Source organism: Coregonus lavaretus (genome assembly GCF_964263955.1).
Source record: "Coregonus lavaretus genome assembly, contig: HAP1_SCAFFOLD_1404, whole genome shotgun sequence".
In the NCBI taxonomy this organism is placed as follows: domain Eukaryota; kingdom Metazoa; phylum Chordata; class Actinopteri; order Salmoniformes; family Salmonidae; genus Coregonus; species Coregonus lavaretus.
The window spans coordinates 88,158-115,501 of record NW_028166366.1 but is presented as its reverse complement, the minus strand read 5'-3'; the positions used below and the strand labels follow the sequence as shown (position 1 = coordinate 115,501).

The 27,344-nt window shown below is 42.8% G+C and overlaps 1 protein-coding gene across 1 annotated transcript; it reads left to right on the top strand.

Annotated features, from left to right (window-relative positions):
- Positions 1–13,151: 13,151 nt before the first annotated feature.
- LOC311114813 (E3 ubiquitin-protein ligase TRIM11-like) lies at positions 13,152–25,414 on the top strand (the record flags this gene model as incomplete). The annotated part of the gene is made up of 6 exons (XM_084190049.1): positions 13,152–13,448; positions 16,354–16,764; positions 17,189–17,278; positions 24,042–24,113; positions 24,537–24,591; positions 24,828–25,414. 6 exons carry the CDS (start codon positions 13,152–13,154, stop codon positions 25,340–25,342), a joined length of 1,440 nt encoding a protein of 479 aa, XP_084046175.1. The 3' UTR covers positions 25,343–25,414.
- Positions 25,415–27,344: the final 1,930 nt, after the last annotated feature.

Here is a 27,344-nt window from a genome sequence, read left to right as displayed (position 1 = left end):
ACTGTAGCATATTAATTTCAGCACTTCTAAGGGTTATTTGAAACAATTATCTTTCAGTGATTTCTATTGGTAGTTAATGATATATTTTCAATTGAGTAGTTTTAAGTTGTTTTGGTGATTAAACCAATGCTCTCATTACATTTATATTTTGAATCAATGGTTGTGTGGTGAGAGATGTTTCCAATCCAAATGAATGCACAATGACAGGTTTTGAATGAAAGACTGGCTGCGTAACAAGCGTGACCAGCTTGGGGTTTTATACTAAGAGTTGTGAAAATGTACCACCTGCTTGTGAAAATAGTACCAAAGTGATTAAAACAAAACCGTAATAGGATTTTTTGGGCGGGGATGAATTGTTAATTGATTTTCAATAAGGAACACTGAGGGAAAACACAACAGAAGAAAAAGGGGGGACGCAACCACTACAGTGAGGGAAAAAAGTATTTGATCCCCTCTCAAATCAGAAGGATTTCTGGCTCCCAGGTGTCTTTTATACAGGTAACGAGCTGAGATTAGGAGCACACCCTTAAAGGGAGTTCTCCTAATCTTGTTACCTGTATAAAAGACACCTGTCCACAGAAGCAATCAATCAATCAGATTCCAAACTCTCCACCATGGCCAAGACCAAAGAGCTCTCCAAGGATGTCAGGGACAAGATTGTAGACCTACACAAGGCTGGAATGGGCTACAAGACCATCGCCAAGCAGCTTGGTGAGAAGGTGACAACAGTTGGTGCGAATATTCGCAAATGGAAGAAACACAAAAGAACTGTCAATCTCCCTCGGCCTGGGGCTCCATGCAAGATCTCACCTCGTGGAGTTGCAATGATCATGAGAACGGTGAGGAATCAGCCCAGAACTACACGGGAGGATCTTGTCAATGATCTCAAGGCAGCTGGGACCATAGTCACCAAGAAAACTATTGGTAACACACTACGCAGTGAAGGATTGAAATCCTGCAGCGCCTGCAAGGTCCCCCTAATCAAGAAAGCACATATACATGCCCGTCTGAAGTTTGCCAATGAACATCTGAATGATTCAGAGGAGAACTGGGTGAAAGTGTTGTGCTCCAAAATGGAGCTCTTTGGCATCAACTCAACTCAGCGTGTTTGGAGGAGGAGGAATGCTGCCTATGACCCCAAGAACACCATCCCCACCGTCAAACATGGAGGTGGAAACATTATGCTTTGGGGGTGTTTTTCTGCTAAGGGGACAGGACAACTTCACCGCATCAAAGGGACGATGGACGGGGCCATGTACCGTCAAATCTTGGGTGAGAACCTCCTTCCCTCAGCCAGGGCATTGAAAATGGGTCGTGGATGGGTATTCCAGCATGACAATGACCCAAAACACACGGCCAAGGCAACAAAGGAGTGGCTCAAGAAGAACCACATTAAGGTCCTGGAGTGGCCTACCCAGTCTCCAGACCTTAATCCCATAGAAAATCTGTGGAGGGAGCTGAAGGTTCGAGTTGCCAAACGTCAGCCTCGAAACCTTAATGACTTGGAGAAGATCTGCAAAGAGGAGTGGGAAAAAATCCCTCCTGAGATGTGTGCAAACCTGGTGGCCAACTACAAGAAACGTCTGACCTCTGATTGCCAACAAGGGTTTTGCCACCAAGTACTACGTCATGTTTTGCAGAGGGGTCAAATACTTATTTCCCTCATTAAAATGCAAATCAATATATAACAATTTATAATTTTTTTGTTGTTATTCTGTCTCTCACTGTTCAAATAAACCTACCATTAAAATTATAGACTGATCATTTCTTTGTCAGTTTGCAAACGTACAGAATCAGCAGGGGATCAAATACTTTTTTCCCTCACTGTAACATCACAGTATGATATTCTAATGAGGCAACCGCTAACATTACAGTATAATATTCTAACGAGGCAACCACTAACATTACAGTATAATATTCTAATGAGGCAACCACTAACATTACAGTATGATATTCTAATGAGGCAACCACTAACATTACAGTATGATATTCTAATGAGGCAACCACTAACATTACAGTATGATATTCTAATGAGGCAACCACTAACATTACAGTATGATATTCTAATGAGGCAAACACTAACATTACAGTATAATATTCTAACGAGGCAACCACTAACATTACAGTATGATATTATAGGTGGACGGGGTTATGAACATATCCAATGAATTGTTTTCTGCAACCAGATGAAATGAAACTGCCTTTCAGCAGGAAAAGCTTCTCTAATAATCCTAACCATTGCTGGGTGTCTTCAGAGACTGAGGTATAGAGACACACTGTCAAGTCAAAACATCTGGCTGTGCTTTCATGTCAAAACATTTATTATTTTCTATTCATAAAATTCTATTGTATTATATTCTTTGATAATATATTATATCCATAGGCTCCACTCTGTATAGTGTTAATGATGACTGTTTGTTCTGTACATTGATTGAATGGTTAGGACTATCTCACTGTATTCACTGTTTAAATGCCAAGAGACCAGGAGACCTAAAGGAAGCCTTCAACACTGTATCCCTTCATCCAGTCATAGTAAACAACCTCTGTCTGTCTGTCTGTACGTCTGTCTGTCTGTAAACACAGCTAACTTTTCTGCGGTGGTTGTTGTTGCTATCAGTGCTGCACAGCTATTTTCAGGTCTCTCCAGAGATGGTCGATCGGGTTCAACTCCAGGATCTGGCTGGACCACTCAAGGACATTCAGAGACTTGTCCCGAAGCCACTCCTGCGTCTTGGCTGTGTGCTTAGGGTTGTTGTCTTGTTGGAAGTTGAACCTTCGCCCCAGTCTGAGATCCTGAGCGCTCTGAAGCAGGTTTTCATCAAGGATCTCTCTGTACTTTGCTCTGTTCATTTTTCCCTCGATCCTGGCTATTCTCCCAGTCCGTGCCTCTGAAAAACATCCCCACAGCCTGATGCTGCCACCACCATGCTTCACCATAGGGATGGTGCCATGTTTTCTACAGACGTGACGCTTGGCATTCAGGCCAAAGAGTTCAATCTTGGTTTCATCAGACCAGAGAATCTTCTTTCTCATGGTCTGAGAGTACTTTAGGATCCTTTTGGCAAACTCCAAGCAGGCTGTCATGTGTCTTTTACTGAGGAGTGGCTTCCGTCTGGCCACTCTACCATAAAGGCCTAATTGGTGGAGTGCTGCAGAGGTGGTTGTCCTTCTGGAAGTTTCTCCCATCTCCACAGAGGAACTCTGGAGCTCTGTCAGAGTTACCATTGGGTTCTTGGTCACTTCCCTGACCAAGGCCCTTCTCCCCCGATGCTCAGTTTGGCCAGGCGGCCAGCTCTAGGAAGAGTCTAGGTGGTTCCAAACTTCTTCCATTTAAGAATGATGGAGGCCATTGTGATCTTGGGGACCTTCAATGTTGCAGAAATGTTTTGGAACCCTTCCCCAGATCTGTGCCTCAACACAATCCTGTCTCAGAGCTCTACGGACAATTCCTTCGACCTCATGGCTTGGTTTTTGCTCTGACATGCACTGTCAACTGTGGGACCTTATATAGACAGCTGTGTGCCTTTACAAATCATGTCCAATCAATTGAATTTACTACAGGTGGACTCCAATCAAGTTGTAGAAACATCTCAAGGATGATCAATGGAAACAGGATGCACCTGAGCTCAATTTTGAGTCTCATAGCAAAGGGTCTGAATACTTATGTAAATAAGGTATTTCTGTCTTGTATTTTCAATAAGTGTGTAAAAATAAAAACCTGTTTTCGCTTTGTCATTATGTGGTATTGTGGGTAGAGTGATGAGGAAAATGTTTTATTTAATCAATTTTAGAATAAGGCTGTAACGTAATAAAATGTTGAAAAAGTCAAAGGGTGACCTAGCAACTGGGTCTGTTTTAATGTCATGCTCGGTTGACCTAGCAACTGGGTCTGTTTTAATGTCATGCTTGGTTGACCTAGCAACTGGGTCTGTTTTAATGTCATGCTAGGTTGACCTAGCAACTGGGTCTGTTCTAATGTCATGCTTGGTTGACCTAGCAACTGGGTCTGTTTTAATGTCATGCTTGGTTGCCCTAGCAACTGGGTGTGTTTTAATGTCATCCTTAGTGTAGGTTATTTTATGGCGTTTACATACTGTAAACTCAATTTTTCCTTATTAAATTATTCTATAATATGTAGAGTATTTATTACATATTATATTATATGATTACATATCACTGTATTATAGCCCAACAATGAGACATACGTGGACTTTTAGGAAACTCTATAAGCATAATTGAAGCTACAAAAATGTCAATGTTCAACCTTAACATGTGCTAACTACGCAACAGACCAGATGAACAGGAATTATATTCACTCTCATGGGTGGCTAAAAATAACTATCTGAAAGCCACACCCCTACTAAACTATGCCTACAGTCTTCTGATCTGACCTGCTGGGTCATATCTCAATAACCAAGCAACAATAAGTTGCCAGGAGAGAGAAAGAGTGAAAACAGTGGAGTGAGACAGCGAGAGAGAGAGTTGTGAGGAGAGAGAGAGTGAAACAGTGGAGTGAGAGAGAGAGAGAGAGTTGTGAGGAGAGAGAAATAGTGAAAACAGTCGAGTGAGGCAGAGAGAGAGTTGTGAGGATAGAGAAAGAGAGAGTGAAAACAGTGGAGTGAGACAGAACGAGAGAGAAAGTGAATTGTGAGAAGAGAGAGAGTGAAAACAGTGGAGTGAGTCAGAGCGAAAGAGAGAGAGAGCTGTGAAGAGAGAGAAAGAGTGAAAACAGTGGAGTAAGAGAGAGAGAGAGAGAGAGAGAGAGAAAGAGAGAGAGAACTGTCCACAATGTTAATAGGAACAAAGATTTGTGTTCCTAGGTTAGGGCCCTTAATATGGAATACATTAAATAGAGTGGTTAGAATATATAAAGGGTAACAGTTTCTATGAAGTACATCCAGTCGTCTGAAAAAGTTTGGGCACCCCTCTGAGGCTGCATAATAATTTACTCTGTCGTCACAGAAAATGATCACAGTGGCATGCCATTCATTTTCTAATAAAAGCTGAGTAATGGGCTATTGTCCAGACAAAGATTTTTAGTGTAGCAATATTAAGTTGTATGAAATTAAATCAGATGTGAAAAATAGGCTATGCCTCAGCCCAATAGGGAATGTCCTCTTGGTGTAACGGTCAAGCTGTTGCTTTCTCCCGCGGTAGACCTGGTTCATATCCCGTCGGTTACATTAAGCAGTCTATTCTCTGAAAATAGTCCAGACAGCATGTACCCAACAGTGAGGTCAGTGGGATTGGAGAGAGTCCCCTCTCCCTCTCTCTGTCTCCTCCCGAGTATCATTTCTTACTCGGCAGGATCCGTCCACGTTTTCGGAGGGCTCCTGGCAAGCGGGGAGTCGCCGACCCGCGTTCAATGTGCCGGTCCGCTTAGCGAGTGCGTCCCGCACGCCCCCATGTCTTCTTTTTTTTCATTTTCATATTTTAGAAAAAATAATTTTTCATTTTTTTTTTCTGCTTCAAAGTAGATTAAGTCAGCTTCTCCAACATTCCGGTTTTTTCTCTGCTTCAAAGTAGATTAAGTGAAGCTTCACCTCCATTCAGAGCCTGCTGATCTTCACATATGTTGCTCTTTATATGCCCCCCAACCATAATCTGGAAATATATTAATTTCAGACTTCTGGACATAAAACTTACATATTGTGTAAACCACACACAGACATGTGAAATCCCTTAGCTAGATGAGCCTCAAACATCAGAGCAATGGCCTAGGCGACAACACCTTGGGTGGGCAATTGTCTTCCAAATGAATGTTCATATATAACACGCCATTCTCCAAATCAATATTTCTATATAACATGCCATTCTCCTTGCATTATGCTGTTGGGTCATGGAGGAGGGAGGTTGCAATGCTGGGAAAAACACCTCCACAGCAGATCAACACAGCATTGCAACATTTTTCGAATGAAAGTAACAGCGCCCTTGGGCACCCCTGTAGTTTATTTTTAGTCATTTAGCAGACACTCTTATCCAGAGTGACTTAATATATTTTTTGTGTAATTATTTTTTTCATACCTGCCCCCCAGTGGGAATCAAACCCTAAACCCTGGCATTGCAAATACCATGCTCTACAAACTGAGCCTCCTCATCCCTGCCACAATTCAGACTACTGGACATAATTATAATTCCTATCTAAACCTAACGGCTTGTGAAACCCCCACACAGAGGTGTGAAATCCCTCAACTTGAGGAGCTTCAAACATCAGAACAATGGCCTGACAACACCTGAGACATTTTTTAGGAAGATGGCATCATCTGGTTCTATTGCCAACATGATTAGCTAAGTTATAAAAAAGTATATTACAGAGTTAGACTTTCACAATAACATTCCTGGAAACAGATTGTAATTTTGATGCGCATTGGAATCATGAGTGCATTCAGGTGCGTATGCCACGGCTAAGTTTATTCACAGTAGACAAACAGGCTCATTCTGTTCAGAATAACCCAGGGTATGACGTCATGTCATCTTGTAACTATACATCAAATATAGTGATCATAAATGTTGACACTGTATTTGACATGAGTTTTATAATAAGGAAATTTGAAGTGCACATTTGGACTCATGGGTGTTTTGCTTGCTTGTATGACATCAAAGCAGTATTTATTATAGTCCTCAACGTCTCATCTTTCAAAATACATTGAGTCCTCTGAAGCGTAGAGCCTGTGGTCTGAAGTCATGTATAGCATGTTACTGTACAGCCACTGCGTACCAATTTAGGCGTTTATCAGTGCCATTTTCAACCTGTATACTTTAAAGGGCTACATACAAATTGTGCAACAATATTGCATTTTTAAAAGCCTGTTATATTAAATGAAGTGCCCTTTAATATAGACCACATGTAAAATTCAATAAATCAGATTTTTTTATATGAATAAAGACTTGCAAAAGTGCTAAAATTCTGCATTTTGGCATGTCCCTCTGTGCACCCTCTGTGACTTCTAGGACTATTTTAACCCACTTAACCCCAGAATTCCCCCAAGTTTTCAGGATCATTGTAAAGCCCTAGTTATTCTGTTGCTTTGACAAAGTCATTTCGGGAGATTGTGATTTATTTAATGTGATTAGTGAATCATTTTAAAGGGGCAATCAGCAGATGCAACATCCATTGATTCTTGAAGAATATAACCTATAAATGCCTCATGAGCTTAGTTCAACTGTCGTACCCCATCAGAACCCAAAATATAAGCTTGTTTTACTCCGATGTTTGTAAACAAAGTAAATGTAAACAAATACTGTATAGCCTCAAAATATTGTTAAAACTATCATTTTTTATGTCATGGATGGTCAGTCCTTGCTTCCATAGCTCTGTATTTGAATTTGAAAGGGATTACATTTCTCCAGCCCCATCCCTCAGCTTTTTACTAAAACAAGAGTTGGGAGTACGCTTTGTTATTGTTTCTACTGCTGATTGCTGCTTTAAGGTAAAACAAAGAAAAAATGTGTCCCTCATTTGAATAATGGTGAAACTATTACTTTTTTTTTTTTTTTTAAGAAACATTGAACATCTAAGAGAGAGAGAGAGAGAGAGAGAGAGAGAGAGAGAGAAAGAGATAGAGAGTTGTGAGGAGCGAGGAAGAGTGAAAACAGTGGAGTGAGGCAGAGCGAGAAAGAAAGAGTGAAAACAGTGGAGTGAGACAGAGTGAGAGAGAGAGAGAATTGTGAGGAGAGAGAGTGAAAACAATGGAGTGCGACAGAGTGAGAGAGAGAGAGAATTGTGAGGAGAGAGAGAGAGTGAAAACAGTGGAGTGAGAGAGAGAGAAAGAGAGAGAGAGAGAGAGAGAAAGAAAGAGAGAGAGGGAGTTGTCAGGAGAGAGAAAGAGTGAAAACAGTGGAGTGAGACAGCGAGAGAGAGAGTTGTGAGGAGAGAGAGAGTGAAACAGTGGAGTGAGAGAGAAAGAGAGAGAGAGTTGTGAGGAGAGAGAAATAGTGAAAACAGTCGAGTGAGGCAGAGAGAGAGTTGTGAGGATAGAGAAAGAGAGAGTGAAAACAGTGGAGTGAGACAGAACGAGAGAGAAAGTGAATTGTGAGAAGAGAGAGAGTGAAAACAGTGGAGTGAGTCAGAGCGAAAGAGAGAGAGAGCTGTGAAGAGAGAGAAAGAGTGAAAACAGTGGAGTAAGAGAGAGAGAGAGAGAGAGAGAGAGAGAGAGAAAGAGAGAGAGAACTGTCCACAATGTTAATAGGAACAAAGATTTGTGTTCCTAGGTTAGGGCCCTTAATGTAAGAATGTAACCCAGAATAAACAGTCACCCCTTTTCACTATCACTTCTAATGGTCGGTTGTTTTTACTTCTTCTCTAATCGATGCTCTCAGACCTTCGTCTCTTCAGCTGTGTTACTTCTAAACTATTTGCTTTATCCAGGCATGATAAGCTCTGTGTGTGTTTGTGTGTGTGTGTGTGTGTGTGTGTGTGTCTTTCTCTGTGTGTGTTTGTGTGTGTGTGTGTGCTTACTGATGACTCTGGCGTGGGAGAAGGGTGTTTTCTCCATGGACAGGTAGCAGGAGGTGACCCACTCCATGAGAGGGGCCAGCAGCAGCAGAGGTAGGATGCTGATGACGTTCATGGCACCGATGGGCAGGAGGAAGCTGTTAGGTGCAGGTTAGAGGTCATGGTCTGAATGTAGTAACCTGATGGAATCTGTGGGAGAGGTCAGGGTAATAACAGATTCTAGGACAACTTTATGGAGCAGAAATAAACATTATAGATTTGCCTGTTTTATCTCCTTTGAAGCATGTCAGTGTAGAGCCCTGATGTTCTCCATTACATTGACCTGCCTGAGTGATGCAGGCTCGGTACAGTATCTGCAAGAGGTACAGGGGAAAGAGCCTGGCCAGGACCTTGACGTTCTCCATGTGCGTCTCACTGTAGCGCCCCCCGTTGTTCTCCTTGGCGCGGACCTGAAGATGAGGTTGAGGTTGTGTTACCTTTCTTGGAGCTGAAGATGAGGTTGAGGATGTGTTACCTTTCTTGGAGCTGAAGATGAGGTTGAGGATGTGTTACCTTTCTTGGAGCTGAAGATGAGGTTGAGGTTGTGTTACCTTTCTTGGAGCTGAAGATGAGGTTGAGGATGTGTTACCTTTCTTGGAGCTGAAGATGAGGTTGAGGTTGTGTTACCTTTCTTGGAGCTGAAGATGAGGTTAAGGTTGTGTTACCTTTCTTGGAGCTGAAGATGAGGTTAAGGTTGTGTTACCTTTCTTGGACCTGAAGATGAGGTTGAGGATGTGTTACCTTTCTTGGAGCTGAAGATGAGGTTGAGGATGTGTTACCTTTCTTGGAGCTGAAGATGAGGTTGAGGTTGTGTTACCTTTCTTGGAGCTGAAGATGAGGTTGTTGTGGACCATACAGTCACTAGCCAGGTTGTTGCCTACTGACTGCTGGATGTAGGTGATACCCAGAAACACTACCGTCCACCTCAGGTTCACCAGCCAGTAGAACCTGAGAGGACAACATATCAAACAGGGTTGAGGGGAAACTTTTTGGAATTAAATGCAGGACCTGTGATCTCCACATGAATCTAGGTAGCCATAACCAAATCAGCTAGTCACTGAGAGACTATATATCAATACAGAGATGGGCAAAATATACTGTACATCAAAAAAGGATCTTGTTAAAAATACCAGATACTCTAAAGACTAATGTATCACACTTAAATACAAAATACTTTTGTAGTTGTATGTAGATGAAATACAAATACATACCGGTAAATACATTTGCTAGTACACACCTTCACTACAACAACATTCTCAGTGACGGAAGAAAGCAGCTTTTAATTTCTATGACTGTGATATGAGATTGTTTATCTAAATTAGTTGAATGTACTGATGGTAAGTCTCTGGATATACTGTGATATGAGGTTGTTTATCTACCTTAGTTGAATGTACTGATGGTAAGTCTCTCTGGATATACTGTGATATGAGGTTGTTTATCTACCTTAGTTGAATGTACTGATGGTAAGTCTCTCTGGATATACTGTGATATGAGGTTGTTTATCTACCTTAGTTGAATGTACTGATGGTAAGTCTCTGGATATACTGTGATCTGAGGTTGTTTATCTACCTTAATTGAATGTACTGATGGTAAGTCTCTCTGGATATGAGTCTCTGCTAAATGACTAAAATGACAATGTAAAAATGAACAATTGCAAAGCACACTGGGTATTATTATTGGCCTTCTTTTGGGTGCAGAGCTCATTATTTTAATACCCAGCATATTTTTCAAGTGTTCTTTTTTACATGTATATTTAGTTCATTTAGCAGACGCTCTTATCACACCATAGTGCTATCAGACTTCTGATACCAATGCAGGGTGAAAGGGGGGCCACAACATGTGAACCGCTATAAAAAATGGTATAGAAAAGTATTTAGTATTTTCAAAATACATTGGAGTGCAGTTCATCCCAGCATAATTCAAATGACTAAATACTCAGAAGTAATTAATATATGTATTTCAAATGCATGTAACATAAATACAAACTATCTCTGCCGACTACCAAAAAATCTGTGTACACTTCCTTATCAAAGAAACCACACCCCCTCTACATACAGAGTACACATTTCTGTCATTTACTAGTCACTTTATCAAACCATAGTGCCATCAGACTTCTGATACCAACGCAGGATGAAAGGGGAACACAAAATGTCCAACCCCTATAAAGAATGGGATAGAAAAATATGTTGTATTTTACAACAACAAAATGTTTTTACAAATTACAGGTCTCAAAAGTATCTTGTTCCAAATACATAGGATTGTGGTTCAGGCCAGTGCAATACAAAATGACAAAATAGTCAAAAGTCATTGAAATATGTATTTCAAATACGTATTAACAGAGATACTGCCCATCTCTGTCTCCACATTATCTTCTGTAACATGTTGAAGGGAATGCCTGCTGTTGGAAGCGTACTCCACCCTAAAGCCACTCTCCAATTAGGGCCACATCCTAGTTAAGCAGTACACCTTGCTGCAGTCAACTCTCTATGCCCGTTTGGTTAGCCACCATGTGGCTGGTGGGGTCTCCAACCCAGCCACTATCTCAAAGACTATGGACCTCTTGATGAACTCTTTTGATGTAGTTTTGATTGGTATGGTGGCCAAAGACATTTCAGTTATAGTTTTGTTCTTAAAGGGATACTTCAGGATGTTGTCAATGAAGCCCTATATTTACTTCCCCAGTCAGAGGAACTTGTGGATAACATTTGTGGTGACAGAAATTGACTTAGGTACAAGGTAATTAAGTAAGATGACATACAGTTAGTCTTAAAGGTACTAAACGTAAGTTATTGTGTGAAGAAGATATAATGAAGAAAACATTCTGCCAGTAAAACTTCATTAGAACAGTGTGTCGCACAAGTTCCTCTTTCTGGTCCTCTGTCTAAACCAACTGTTCTAGGCGGAGTGCCAAAACAGCTTCTGGGTGAGGGGCAGCATCCTGTTGTTGATCCTCTGTCTAAACCAACTGTTCTAGGCGGAGTGCCAAAACAGCTTCTGGGTGAGGGGCAGCATCCTGTTGTTGATCCTCTGTCTAAACCAACTGTTCTAGGCGGAGTGCCAAAACAGCTTCTGGGTGAGGGGCAGCATCCTGTTGTTGATCCTCTGTCTAAACCAACTGTTCTAGGCGGAGTGCCAAAACAGCTTCTGGGTGAGGGGCAGCATCCTGTTGTTGATACTCTGTCTAAACCAACTGTTCTAGGCGGAGTGCCAAAACAGCTTCTGGGTGAGGCGCAGCATCCTGTTGTTGATCCTCTGTCTAAACCAACTGTTCTAGGCGGAGTGCCAAAAGAGCTTCTGGGTGAGGGGCAGCATCCTGTTGTTGAGATAGAAGTCCCAACAGCTCAGCATTAGGGTTGAAAACTGAGATGTGTCAGTTCTCAGAACCCTGTTCCGAGAACTGAAACAACACCCTGATCTCTTGAGTTTGTAAGTGATTGCCCAGTAATTATGCTCTGAGGAGAGATAGGTATTTTATTTTGCCTTTTCAATGCCTTTTCAAAGTGATTTGTGAAACATTTATTTTTAATAAAACTCCAGGACATTTTCCTGTTTAAACCGGTCCTTTGCCTCCAGTGTCCTGGTCCTGAAAACACCCAGCAGACAGAGTATTATACTACCAGGGATGGGATTAAACTACAAAATACAGATACAAAATACAGATACAAAATACCATCAAGATCAATGTATCAAAATAAACTACTAAATACTTGTATTTTGTAATGTATTTCATTCAATGTAATGTATTCATTTTAAATACAAAAACACATTTGCAAGTAACCGATCCGAACACCAACAACATTCTCAGAAACAGTGACAAAACCTTTTTTCTTGCTATGACAGTGACACTGTATTTGCTATCTACCTTCGTTGAGCAAGTCACTCTGGATAAGCTAAATGACTCAAATGTAAATGTATATGTGAAAATGAACATAAGAAATTAACTGCAAAGCACACTGGGTATTATTTTTGGCCTTGTTTCGGGGCGGAGCTCTTTAGAATAATACTCAGCATGCTTTGCAATTATTCATTTTTACATCGACATTTACATTTTAGTCATTTAGCAGACGCACTTATCTTGGGTGACTTTTAATTAGTGCCTTCATCTTAAGACAGCTTGGTGAGACAACAAAATATTACAATCATATCAAGTACATTTTCCCTCAACAAAGTATTTATCAACATTTTTACATATACATTTATATTTAGTTAATTTAACAGACGTTCTTATCACACCATAGTGCTATCAGACTTCTGATACCAATGCAGGGTGAAAGGGGGGCCACAACATGTGAACCGCTATGATAAATGGTGTAGAAAAGTATTTAGTATTTATTTGGAAAATAAAAAATACAAAATGCATTGGATTGTAGTTCAGCCCAGTGTAATTCTAATGACAAAATATTCAGAAGTAATTAAAATACGTATTTCAAATACATGTAACATAAATACTAACCATCTCTGGCTACTACCCAACACTCTGTCACGCTTCCTCATCAAATAAACCACATCCACTCTACATACAGAGTACACAGTCAAGTAGGAAGCCACTTCCTGTCCTCTGGTGTAGAGTTCCATGAAACAGAAAGTCATCTTTGACACTGAACAGAAAGTAATCTTTGACACTGCCATTGCTTAAGCTACGGGAGAGAGCACCAAAATGGCAGAGAATCAGGAACTGTTCTGTTGCTCCATCTGTCTGGATCTGCTGAAGGATCCGGTGACTACTGCCTGTGGACACAGCTACTGTATGGGCTGTATTAAAGAAAGCTGGGATCAGGATGATCTGAAAGGTGTCTACAGCTGTCCACAGTGCAGACAGACCTCTACCCCAAGGCCTGTTCTGAACAGGAGCACTGTGTTGGCTGAAGTGGTGGAGAAACTGAAGAAGACAGGACTCCAGGCTGCTCCCCCTCCTGCTCTGTGCTATGCTGGACCTGGAGATGTGGCGTGTGATTTCTGCACTGGGACCAGAAAGCTGAAAGCCCTCATGTCCTGTCTGGTGTGTCTGGCCTCTTACTGTGAGACTCACCTCCAACCTCACTATGAATCTCCTGCTTTGAAGAAGCACCAGCTGGTCAAAGCCTCCGCACAGCTATAGGACCAGCTTTAACATTGCAGATATATTGGGGCTTCTATCTGTGTAATTGTCTGCATCATTTCCAATCCCCCATATATATGTTTTGTAAATATTATTTTAAATATATTTTCCTTCTTTATTATTTTCCCCTAACCCTACCACCCCTCCTAAACTAATGGACAACAATACTTAGGCTTCCACTTCCAGCTTATAAATGTACATACTACATAGATTTCACAGACACTACATTTTACATTAGTTATCTTTTGTTTGTTTTTAGTCCCTGCCTTCAGCTACCCTCAGCCCCTCCCATCTATCTCTGAAGACCATCCATTTTTGATTTCTAGCTGCCATACAGTGCATTCGGAAAGTATTCAGACCCTTTGACTTTTTCCACATGTTATTACGTTACAGCCTTATTCTAAAATTGATTAAATAAAACATGTTCCTCATCACTCTACCCACAATACCACATAATGACAAAGCGAAAACAGGTTTTTATTTTTACACACTTATTGAAAATACAAGACAGAAATACCTTATTTACATAAGTATTCAGACCCTTTGCTATGAGACTCAAAATTGAGCTCAGGTGCATCCTGTTTCCATTGATCATCCTTGAGATGTTTCTACAACTTGATTGGAGTCCACCTGTAGTAAATTCAATTGATTGGACATGATTTGTAAAGGCACACAGCTGTCTATATAAGGTCCCACAGTTGACAGTGCATGTCAGAGCAAAAACCAAGCCATGAGGGTGAAGGAATTGTCCGTAGAGCTCTGAGACAGGATTGTGTTGAGGCACAGATCTGGGGAAGGGTCCCAAAACATTTCTGCAACATTGAAGGTCCCCAAGATCACAATGGCCTCCATCATTCTTAAATGGAAGAAGTTTGTAACCACCAAGACTCTTCCTAGAGCTGGCCACCTGGCCAAACTGAGCATCGGGGGAGAAGGGCCTTGGTCAGGGAAGTGACTAAGAACCTGATGGTAACTCTGACAGAGCTCCAGAGTTCCTCTGTGGAGATGGGAGAACCTTCCAGAAGGACAACCACCTCTGCAGCACTCCACCAATTAGGCCTTTATGGTAGAGTGGCCAGACGGAAGCCACTCCTCAGTAAAAGACACATGACAGCCTGCTTGGAGTTTGCCAAAAGGATCCTAAAGTACTCTCAGACCATGAGAAAGAAGATTCTCTGGTCTGATGAAACCAAGATTGAACTCTTTGGCCTGAATGCCAAGCGTCACGTCTGTAGAAAACATGGCACCATCCCTATGGTGAAGCATGGTGGTGGCAGCATCAGGCTGTGGGGATGTTTTTCAAAGGCACGGACTGGGAGAATAGCCAGGATCGAGGGAAAAATGAACAGAGCAAAGTACAGAGAGATCCTTGATGAAAACCTGCTTCAGAGCGCTCAGGATCTCAGACTGGGGTGAAGGTTCAACTTCCAACAAGACAACAACCCTAAGCACACAGCCAAGACGCAGGAGTGGCTTCGGGACAAGTCTCTGAATGTCCTTGAGTGGTCCAGCCAGATCCTGGAGTTGAACCCGATCGACCATCTCTGGAGAGACCTGAAAATAGCTGTGCAGCACTGATAGCAACAACAACCACCGCAGAAAAGTTGGCTGTGTTTACAGACAGACAGACGTACAGACAGACAGACAGACAGAGGTTGTTTACTATGACTGGATGAAGGGATACAGTGTTGAAGGCTTCCTTTAGGTCTCCTGGTTTCTTGGGATTTAAACAGTGAATACAGTGAGATAGTCCTAACCATTCAATCAATGTACAGAACAAACAGTCATCATTAACACTATACAGAGTGGAGCCTATGGATATAATATATTATCTTATAATAGAATAGAATAGAATTTTATGAATAGAAAATAATAACTGTTTTGACATGAAAGCACAGCCAGATGATTTGACTTGACAGTGTGTCTCTATACCTCAGTCTCTGAAGACACCCAGCAATGGTTAGGATTATTAGAGAAGCTTTTCCTGCTGAAAGGCAGTTTCATTTCATCTGGTTGCAGAAACAATTCATTGGATATGTTCATAACCCCGTCCACCTATAAGATGTGGGGGGTTTCTGTCTGACTAAGAAGAGATACAAAGAACTCTGATTGTAAAACGTCTTCTCTTTTTAGTCCTAGATATGGCTAGGGTTAGGGTTACTGCTGAATGTAGTAACTCTAACCCTGACCCTAGGCCTAACAGTAATACCCACACTGTAATGTAAAGTATTACCTCATTCTCAATGATCAGTCAATACATACAGTATTCATTTAAACTACAGTATATTGTATCAATATCAAGCCCCCCCATTACAACCACTTATGAATTATTATAGACACTTATAATACACTTATGTGTTATAACACTGATTATAAGGAATTATGAAGCTTGTTATAATAATTATAATATGTACTTCATAGGAACTGTTACCCTTTATATATTCTAACAACTCATATTTGTTAGATTCATTCCAAATGAAGGGCCCTAACCTAGGAACTAAAATCTTTGTCTCCCTCACCTCGTTGCATGCAGTTCTCTCTCTCTCCCTCCTTCCTCTAAATTCTCCCTCCCTGCATCCCTCCTTCACTCCATCTAACCCCACCTCTCTGGCAGAACCAGGAAGTCCCTCCCCCTCGCACAAACTATTTTCTGAGAAAACGAAACTGGTCTGAGTCTCTGTGTCGTCTGACTGTGTGAGAGTGAACAACCGTCCAAATGGCTCAGCAGGGAGTACTGCTGGACCAGGACCAGTTATGTTGTTCTGTCTGTCTGGACGTACTGAAGGAACCAGTCACCATCCCCTGTGGACACAGTTACTGTAGAAGCTGTATTGAGGGCTGCTGGGATCAGGATGTTCTGAAAGGGGTCTATAGCTGTCCTCAGTGCAGACAGACCTTCACTCCAAGGCCTAATCTGACGAAAAGTAACATTTTGGCTGAGATGGTGGAGAAACTGAAGGAGACAGGACTCCTCTATGAATCTCCTGCTTTCAAGAAGCACAAGCTGGTCAAAGCCACCACACAACTACAGGAGAAGATCTGCTCTCATCATGACAAACTGCTGGAGGTTTACTGTCGTACCGATCAGCAGTGTATCTGTTATCAGTGTGTGATGGATGAACATAAAGGCCATGAAACAGTGTCAGCTGCAGCAGAGAGGACTGAGAAACAGGTAAGACCAGAACTACTTGTTGGTGACTGTCTGATAAACAAAGAATTAAAGATACAGTAGGAACTAAGGATGTTTGAATATGAGATCATTCAAATGAAATCAATCCACGGCAGAACAAATATGAACACAAACCTTGAGTATATTGGGTTTGCTCCCAATGTATCACCATTTTCTGAACTCAAACACTATTATCATTCCGAATGCCCTTTTAAGAGTTCAAAGTTCAGTCTCAACCCCTTGATACATGTACACCTACCATAAAAACTATAATCATTAACATAGCAACATAGAAAATGTCATATGGTAAAGGGACTTCCTCAAGATTTTAGACCTTCCTCTCTATGGGCCCTATGTCACATTACTATACTATTGATCTACTGGACAAATAAAGCTTGATAGCTCATTGAAGAGTGATTCTCCACAGAGGCAGCTGGGGATGAGTCAGCAGAAGGTCCAGCAGAGATTCCAGGAGAGAGAGAAGGAGCTGAAGGAGCTCCAACAGGCTGTGGAGTCTCTCAAGGTGAGTATTGTTGACCAGAGGAGACACACCATTTCACTTCTCACTTCCAGTCAGAGAGAGAGAGAGAGAGAGAGAGAGACAGAGAGAGGGAGAGGGGACTCTCTCCAATCCCACTGACCTCACTGTTGGGAACATGCTGTCTGGACTCTGTTCAGAGAATATACTGCTTAATGTAACCGACGGGATATGAACCAGGTCTACCGCAGGAGAAACCAACATCTTGACCGTTACACCAAGAGGACATTCCCTATTGGGCTGAGGGCCGACACTGATTTTGAAGTCGCAGGCGGGGCTACCTCATCACATAACCATGAGTAACCATGACTGACTCATGTCCCCTATACATTAACATGGAGCCCTCTCTCTCTCTCTCTCTCTCTCTCTCTCTCTCTCTCTCTCTCTCTCTCTCTCTCTCTCTCTCTCTCTCTCTCTCTCTCTCTCTCTCTCTCTCTCTCTCTCTCTCTCTCTCTCTCTCTCTCTCTCTCTCTCTCTCTCTCTCTCTCTCTCTCTCTCTCTCTCTCTCTCTCTCTCTCTCTCTCTCTCTCTCTCTCTCTCTCTCTCTCTCTCTCTCTCTCTCTCTCTCTCTCTCGCTCTCTCGCTCTCTCGCTCTCTCTCTCTCGCTCTCTCTCTCTCTCTCAATTCAAATGGCTTTATGGGCATGGGAAACATATGTTTGCATTGCCAAAGCAAGTGAAATAGATAATAAACAAAATGAAATAAACCACCAGAAATGAACAGTAAACATTGCACTCACAAAAGTTTCAAAGGAATAGAGACATTTCAAATGTTATAACTCAAGTGCAAACAGAGTGAGCCATTCGCCAAACTGAGTTCTGGAGGTGAAATGGAAATGAATGAGGGAGAGTTAAGTGAGGTAGAAGGTGTGGTGAAGAGCTCGGAACCAGAGCCTGGCATCAATGGACTTGATAAAGAAGAATCTGGTGCAGTAGGAGTTACATTGTAGGACAAAGTGGATCCATACCTTTTGGCAGATCCATTTGTGGTTTCAGGGTGGGTGGGAAAGGAGTTGGGTGCAGTTGAATCAGTGAAGGTAACCTGTAGTGGACTTGTGATATTTGTTTGTGTTTCTTCTGACCAGAGGGAGTGGGCGCTCCGTGTCACGCAACTTGGGTCAAGATCTGTTTCTTGCTTTGCTCTTAGGAACAGGGCACCATTGAAAGGAGTGATTTCTGGGGTAATGTTAAGTGTAGAAGTGGAGCAATTAAGGTTGAAGACTGCTGGTGTTTGTGATTCCCGCCGTTTGGTGCAACACAGACCCGGTGGTGAGCGTGGTGAAACAGAGGAGTCAGTCCTTTTGAGTTATGAGTCTTTAACAGAGAAAGTCATGTTATGATATATCAGTTATCTTGATTCGAGCTTTTGTGCCAAATCCATAAATTCAGGTGCAACGTTTATGGTCATTTCGCAGCAGTTTGTGGGAGAGAAATTCCAAGATGTTTTATGTGTGTGGAAGAGAATGGGATAAAGGATTGTTCTGGTGAATAAAGTTTGTGCCGAATCCACTGTGCTGTTTCAGTTGCAACATTTATGGTCATGTTGCAGCAGTTTGTAGGAGGGAGATTCCAAGATGTGGGAATTGTGCAGGAGGGCATGGGATAGAGGATTGTGTAGTTTCGGTGGATAAAGTTGTGTGTCAACTGTTGGGATGCCCATGTTGCTGGGGATCGGAAGTGTCCGGTGCGAGAGAGGCAGGTTGAGGTGGCTAGAGTCAGAGTAGTACAGAAGGTGTCGTATGCTGAGACAGTGAAGGAAGTAGAGGAGGATGGTTCAAGGGTGAGAGATCCTGAGAGGATCCCTGTGAGTAGTAGATCTGTGCCAGCACAGAGGGATAGGCCAACGAGTGATATATGCTTTAGGAAAGTTAGCTTCTTAGAGTTCATAGCAATGGTTATCAACTGTACCGCACAAATGGAACGTAAATCACAGAAAATAGATATTGTGGTGGCAGCTGCAGAGAAGTATTTGGGCATACAAGATTTGACTTCAGAGGAGTTACAGGGTGTGTTGAGTGGTGGTGTCCCGTCCTCCCAGGCCGTTGGCATGGTGCAGGAGCAGATATGGTCAAAGTAGTGGAATGGGGTAGTGGGTATTTAATGAGTGTAGGGTTAGTTGGAAGGTTTTTAATTAAATGTTCCTTTCCCCTTTTCCCATTTTGTATCACAAAGTAAAATAGAGTTATATTATATTCCAGTTGGGGGCGGTAATGCAACATATTGGATGCCAACCGCCGTTAAACTCCAAAGAAGAAGAAACGTTACATTATGGCAATGTACAGTGTCTCTGCCTCTCTCAATCCATCACTTTTGCAGTAGTTGGTTGTATGGGTCTCTGTCTGTCAGCAACCCATTCATAACCAATCGTTGATGGATATTTATAGAGCTCTGATCAGGACGACAATTGATTACGGGTGTATAGTTTATCGAACAAGGCAAAACTTGGCTTCAGAAGCTGGACAGAATCCAGTATATAGCTTTAAGGATATGTATTGGTGCATTTAAATCAACATCTGTATGTGCCTTACTGGTGGAGGCAGGAGAGATGCCTTTGGATATACAGCGTAAAAAATGGTCATTATCTTATTGGGTTGAAAGGCTGTGAGGTTGAGCATCCCACTGCTACTGTTCTAGATGACTGTTGGGAATATACTAGTAGACAAGGCAGTGGTTTTGGTTGGACAGTTGGAAAGCTTGCTGATGAGAGTGGTTTGAGGGAGTTGGAGGTTGGCCCTTCAGTGGTGATAGGGGATGTTCCTCCATGGTTACTCCCAGACCCTGTTGTTGATCTAACCTTGGTAGAGAAAAGGAAAGATTGGTCAGAAGTCAGTGATGTAGTGAAACTGGTTGACAATTACATTGGTAGAGGTTTTTATGCATTTTTTATGCTTTTCACAGACGGATCCAAGGACCCAGATAGTGGGCTCACAGGAGCAGGCGTTTACGTTCCTGAATTTGATGTGCAGATATGTAGAAGACTAACAGATGAACTGTCAGTATACTCAGTTGAACTGTTGGTGATAATAGTTGCCCTCCAGTGGGTGGAGGACGTACAACCTGTTAGAATTATAGTATGGTCAGATTCTCTGTCTGTATTGAATAGTTTATCATCTGGTAAATCTAATAGGAGTGACCTGCTATTGGAGGTATTAATGTTATTATGGAGAATTGAGAGAATGGGTGTAGTAGTGAGATTCTGCTGAAATTGTAGACCAGTTAGCTAAAAGAGCTTTGAAACTAGATATATAATTTATATTAATGTTCCACTGGGTAGAGATGAGGCCAAATGTACTCTGAGCTGGTACTCTGAGCACAAGGGCCGGTATTTATATGAATAGTTTACAGTTTTACAGAAAGGTCGATGGACCAAGATTCAAAGGTCAGATTAGGAAGGAAGAGGTGGTGTTTACTCAATTGCGCTTAGAAAATTGTACATTGAACTCGTCATTACATCTGGTTGGCAAGCATGGGAATAGTTTGAGTGTGGAGGGTATGGTCGATGAAACGGTGGAGCATGTGTTGTTATATTGTTGTAAGTATGTTGAAGAGAGGGAAAGATTGAAGTGTAGGGTCATTGAGGTTGGACGGGGTTGGGGGGGTTTGGAAGGGATTTGGGGGATGGGGGAGGGTCTATTAGAAGTTATTAGGGCTCTTCTTTATTTTCTCAGAAGTACTGAGTTAGGTAGGAGGATTTAGAAATGTTGGAAACCGTGATTGACCACACACTCCAGCACCGTAGGTGGCGGCATGCACCTTTAACGTTGGTTTGTGGACTGCCATTATATCATAGAAGCAGAAGTTGGTTGTTAAGACTATGTCCTATGATTTTCTAAAAAGGTCACTCATTACTTTACAGTTAGCTATATATCTCGTATTAGGCCTGTGTTGCTTTTGGGAGAGCAACAAAATATTAACTCTAGCAGGTATTGAACACCGGCCAAATAATCACTAGTCAAATGCGCTAACCTCAACCCTAGTAAACATGCATTATATAAAAACGTTCTTAATATCTGATATTGGGAGTAAACAGTCTCGGAATAGAAAAGACAAAACACAGCATCTTCCAGCCCGCCAATCAATTACGTCATGCAACCCTCGTGGTTAGCAAATCTACCTCAACATACCCCTCGCTTGTGCGAGAAGGCTTATTGATCATCGTTATAGTACAGAGTGCTCGCTGTCTCTGACGGCTCAAGCTTTTGTCGGGGCTTGTTGATTTGGCTACTTGTTCGAGAAGGCAGAGTGGCTCGATGCTGGTTGATGAATTTGACAATGAATGTACTAGAAAAATACATTTTTGTCAAGCAGAGGTGACTGAATTAATGTACAGGCTTATTGATAATCTTTATAGTAATTAAGTATAATTTAAAAACATGAGCATAAAAACAGGTAATAATAAACATGAATCATCATTATATTACTTCACAGTAATGTGTTTAATGCTTTTTCAGTCCTTCCTCTTGCGTTAGCAGTGTGGAAAGGGACAGTAAAAAGCTCAGACAGGCAGGAGTTTTCCTGTGAGGTGGAGTGGTGGTGTATCCAGGGAGAGAACTAAACTAATCTTCTGAAATGTCATTCATGGTCTTATGCTCCCATCTATTGGAATTATTAAGCAACTACAGTAGTAATAAAGTGTATATCCTTACTAAAGTAGAAATTATTTAGAATAGCAGAATATATGGAGCGGGTACCAGGAAGGAGGAGAGTAGAGCAGGGTCAAGTGGTGGTGCGCAGGCCGTGGAGAAAGCGGTGGTGGGGAGGTTTGCAGCTGGCCTACATGAGCTGAGGCAGGTTTCTGTAGTAACAGAGACTCCGGTGGGCAAAGGCTTGGTGGGCTCATCCCAGGAAATATTGCCTGTCATTGGGGAAGAGGCTATGATCAGGGGGGAAGTGCAGGGGGGCAGAGACTGGGGAGGAGGAGGACGGTACCGTGCCAATGGAGGAGGAGGAAGAGGGGGGAGGTGAGTCTGCGGGAGCGGAGGACAAGGCGTCTCGTTTTCAGACGGCTCATTGGATCCAGAGCTGACAGCCAGTCAGGCTGAGGGCCCAGTATATACGGTGAGAGAACTTTCTAGGTTCCTGATGGAGACTAAAGGGGAAAAAGAAGGTCAGTGCTAGCAGGTGAATTAAGTCAGGTGTTAGTTTAGACAAAAGACAGTGGTAGTAAAGGGGGGGTAGAAGGATAACTATTATACTATTGCAGGTATTCCTTAAAGAGGTGGGGTTTCAAGTGTCTCCGGAAGGTGGTCAGTGACTCCGCTGTCCTGGCGTCGTGGGGGAGCTTGTTCCACCATTGGGGTGCCAGAGCAGCGAATAGCTTTGACTGGGCTGAGCGGGGACTGTGCTTCCGTAGAGGTAGGGGGGCTAGCAGGCCAGAGGTGGATGAACGTAGTGCCCTCGTTTGGGTGTAGGGTCTGATCAGAGCCTGAAGGTACGGAGGTGCTGTTCCCCTCACTGCTCCGTTGGCAAGAACCATGGTCTTGTAGTAGATGCGAGCTTCAACTGGAAGCCAGTGGAGTGTGCGGAGGAGCGGGGTGACATGAGAGAACTTGGGAAGGTTGAACACCAGACGGGCTACAGCGTTCTGGATAAGTTGCAGGGGTTTAATGGCACAGGCAGGGAGCCCAGCCAACAGCGAGTTGCAGTAATCCAGACGGGAGATGACAAGTGCCTGGATTAGGACCTGTGCCGCTTTCTGTGTAAGGCAGGGTAGTACTCTGACTAGCAGACCTGCGGCTGCCGGGGGGTGGAAAACCCCCCAAGAGTCGGCACAGCAGGCGGGACAAACGTCTCTTAGGCTGCTGGAGAGAGTCATGGGGGAGGTCCAGGAGGCTCTGCCTGACCCAGTGAGGAGGGGGCTGGAGCAGCCTGAGGAGGGGCCACCACCGTTTCCACCACTGCAAGTGACAGCAGAGACTGGGGACTGGCAGGAGAGTCCGGAGGACTTACTGACTTTTAACACTCTGAGCCTGGGGGAGTTTGAGGAGGTGGGGGGTAAGGTGCTGTACTCCCTCAGTGTCAAGGTTAGACACATCAGGAGCTTAGTGGGAGTGAAGGGGCATCAGTGGCAGGGGGTTGTGGGGGCTGAGAGCATGGCAGGGTATAGGTGGAGGGGGCTCTATAAGCTCCCAGTGCTGGAAAGGTCAGGGGTCCTCCAGTGGAGGGTATTACATGGAGCCCTGGACACCAATAGCTGGTTGGCTCGGGTTGACCTGGGAGTTGGGGAGGGGTGTCCGTTTTCTGCAATGACAGACTGTTCATCATGTTTTTTTCTGTGTTGCCAGGGTAATGCCATTACTGTTGAAGCCTTAGGCTTGAGTTTGAGTTGTACAAAATGATCAACAGTGTGGAGATGTTTCAGGAGGTATGGGGGCTCAGGGGGGCTGTCTGTACGGCTGGAGAGGAGGGGTTGGATGGACGGTTGGAATGTGGTGCTGAATGGTGTATTGTACTGTGGTGTTGGGTACTGGATAATGGGATTGTGTAGAGGTTGTGGTGTCACGCAATGTGTTTTTAGGAGGGGGTGTTAGTGTAATGAGGATGGCTCATTAAAGTAAGACAAGTCAGTCTCTCTCTCTCTCTATCAACAGCGCTCTGCACAGGCAGCAGTGGAGGACAGTGATAAGATCTTTACTGAGCTGATCCGCTCCATTGAGAGAAGGCGCTCTGAGGTGAAGGAGCTGATCAGAGCCCAAGAGAAGGCTCAAGTGAGTCAAGCTGAAGGACTCCTGGAGCAACTGGAGCAGGAGATAGCTGAGCTGAGGAAGAGAAGCACTGAGCTGGAGCAGCTCTCACACACAGAGGATCACATCCATTTCCTCCAGGTAACTCAACTGCCTTGATACATGTGATATGAAATTAAAACTCTCAATCATTTGGTTCTGCTCCCTCTCACTCTCTCTCTCTCTCTCTCTCTCTCTCTCTCTCCCTCTCTCTCTCTCTCTCCAGAGTTATCAGTCTCTCTCCAGTACCAGTGTATCTTCAGACTTACCCAGCATCGTTGTCCGTCCTCTTCAGTACTTTGGAGATGTGAGTAAGACTGTGTCTGAACTGAGAGAGAAACTAGAAGACGTCCTTAAAGGAGAATGGACCAAGATCTCCACTACAGGTGTGTTGAAAATAATAAGAACATCAACTTTAGACCATTGAAAGTTCCCTACTAGTCATATACATGTGGAATATGGTATGATGATAACATTCCCTCTCTCTGTGAATGTGTTTGTGTGTCTGTAGTGAATATAGTGGATGTTGTACTGCCTCCAGAGCCCAAGACCAGAGAACAGTTCTTACAATGTGAGTCTCTTTATTCTGAAGTAACTAACAGTCTCTTTTTACTGACACTCCTAACAATCCCTCTAGAAATATATAGCAATAGTAGATCTAATCAAAGACTGGGTATCAATCTGACTCCTCATATTTCTCTGATTTGATCTCTGCTGTGCTCTAATCAAAGACAGGGTAGATACAGTATCTGACTTCACTTATTGTTCTAACTCCCCTCATTGGTCTCTGCTCTGCTCTTCTCCCAGATTCCTGTCAGCTCACACTGGACCCAAACACAGCAGGCACACACCTCTCTCTCTCTGAAGGGAACAGAAAGGTGACCTATACAGACCAAGTCCAACCATATCCTGATCATCCAAACAGATTCACAAACAACTTGATGGTTCTGTGTAGAGAGGGTCTGTCTGGACGCTGTTACTGGGAGGTGGAGTGGAGAGGGTGGGATGTATATACAGCAGTCTCATATAAAGACATCAGCAGAACAGGGACAGATGGTGCATTTGGACACAATAACAAGTCCTGGAGTTTACAGTGTCGTAGAGGTAGTTATTGGTTCAGACACAATAATGTTGAGACTAAAGTATCAGGCCCTCGGTCCTCCAGATTAGGAGTGTACCTGGATCACAGGGCAGGTACTCTGTCCTTCTACAGTGTCTCTAACACAATGACCCTCCTCCACAGAGTCCAGACCACATTCACTCAGCCCCTCTATCCTGGGTTTTATCTCTTTGATAGTACTGCTGAGCTGGTTAAACTGTAGTAGGGTCCACATAGATACTAGTCATGCTGGTGGTGATGGTCCCCAGATGTGATGATTCATTCTGCTCTGTTTTTATGTACAATGATTTGATCTTCAGAAGATGTTATGAATTACAATTCAATGCATTCATATTATTTGTAAGTGCAACGTTTTAATCTTATACATTTACATTAATCATGATGTATGCTGTTAATGTATGTTGGTTGTCATTCAGAACCATTGAAATGTTTTCTCAATTGGTTCTCTGTCTCAATGTCATTTTCCTCAGTATCATGGAACAGGTAGTGTTACTTACTTGCTAATTGAACTATATGGGCCGGTTTCCCGGACACAGATGAAGCCTAGTCCTAGACTAAAAAGCATGTTCAATGGAGATGTCCGGGAAACCGGCCCTAAGTTTGGCATCTTTTATTCTCCCATACTGCTCAGTCAAGCAACATTTAACCTGTCCAGCAGGTGGTGCTATTATCCAAACAATAAAAACCCAGCAGATATCTTGACTTACCACTCAGTATATCAGTAATGTTCAGAATTGTACTTTAATATCATTGGAGATTGATGGTCTTTTTAATCCACTATCCAGAGTCAGGAACAGATGAAGTTAGGTCTGCTACTGTTCAGTTATTAAATATGATTCATGGTGATGGGAAATAAAAAATCCATCTAGTAGTAGTTTTCCTTTGCTATTTATTCCAAGGTGTGTCTTTAACTTGTAAATGGATTGTGTTGAAGCTGGCATGTGGTGTGGATGATAGAATAGAGTGAATAGAGGAGAGAAGAGCGGAGGAGAGGAGAACATCATATAGAAGACAGATAAGATAGAGAGACAATTCATACCCAGGGGAGTTACTGACTCTGGCCCAAATGACACCCTGTTCCCTACGTAGTGCACTAGGCTACTTCTGACCAGATCTAAAGTAGTGCACTACATAGGGAATAGGGTGGAGATTTGCTCACTGTCATTAGAATGAAGATTTCCATACAGGAGTTACTGTCTCTGTCCCAAATCTCTCCCTGTTCCCTACGTAGTGCACTAGGCTTCTTTTGACCAGATCTAAAGTAGTCTTCTAGATTTTACATGTTTTCTCCCTGTCGTTAGAAAATGACAATATGGTAATGACTTTAGTGGTTTCCTCCCCCTTTGTGTTTTTATTGGTTGTGTGTTATGTGTGTTGTTGTGTTAGGTTTTCCCCCTGTGTTCCTAATGGAAAATCCATTAACAATGAATCACAAACAAATTATATTCCAGTTGTGTTTAGCCAACTTCATGGCTGACATCCCCCAGTTCTGTTAAGACCCATTGAACTGGGTCACATTCTAAATGGTCACTTGTATTGATAGTCCATACTGGGCCTAACTGGGGTTAACCATACTGGAGGGTTTCTTTCTGCACACATATTCCCTCATCTCCAGAACTTTACCTGATGTCCTCTCTCTCTCTCTCTCTCTCTCTCTCTCTTTGTCTCTGTCTCTGTCTCTCTCTCTCTCTCTCTCTCCCATCAAACCGTATAGAAAGCAGCCAACCTCAATATGGTTCCATTCCTGTAGTTATCAGGACACATGAGGTGTGGAACTATTATCTCCTTTCTAAGTGTGAACTTGTCCACTTCCCTTCATGGATTTAAAAGGAAATGACTGGTATATGTAAACTCCCTCTACCCCATGCCCCATGCCATATTCAGGGACATAGCAGGGGCTAAACACTTCTCAAAGCTAGACGCCTCTTCAGGGTTTTGGCAGATCAGTCTAGACAAGGAGAGTACAAGGCTTTGTACTTTCAATACTCCTTTTGGTAGCTAGTCATTTAAAAGGCTCCTGTTTGGTCTCACTTCAGCACCAGAAGTCTTTCACAGGACAGTCCAACAGATATCTGAGAGTGTGTCAGGCACCACAGTGTCCATTGATGATGTGCTAATATGGGCTCAGACTCTTGAAGAGCACAACACCAGGTTGAAAGCAGCACTTGATCTAGCCAGAGCTAATGGGCTAAAGCTAAACGTAG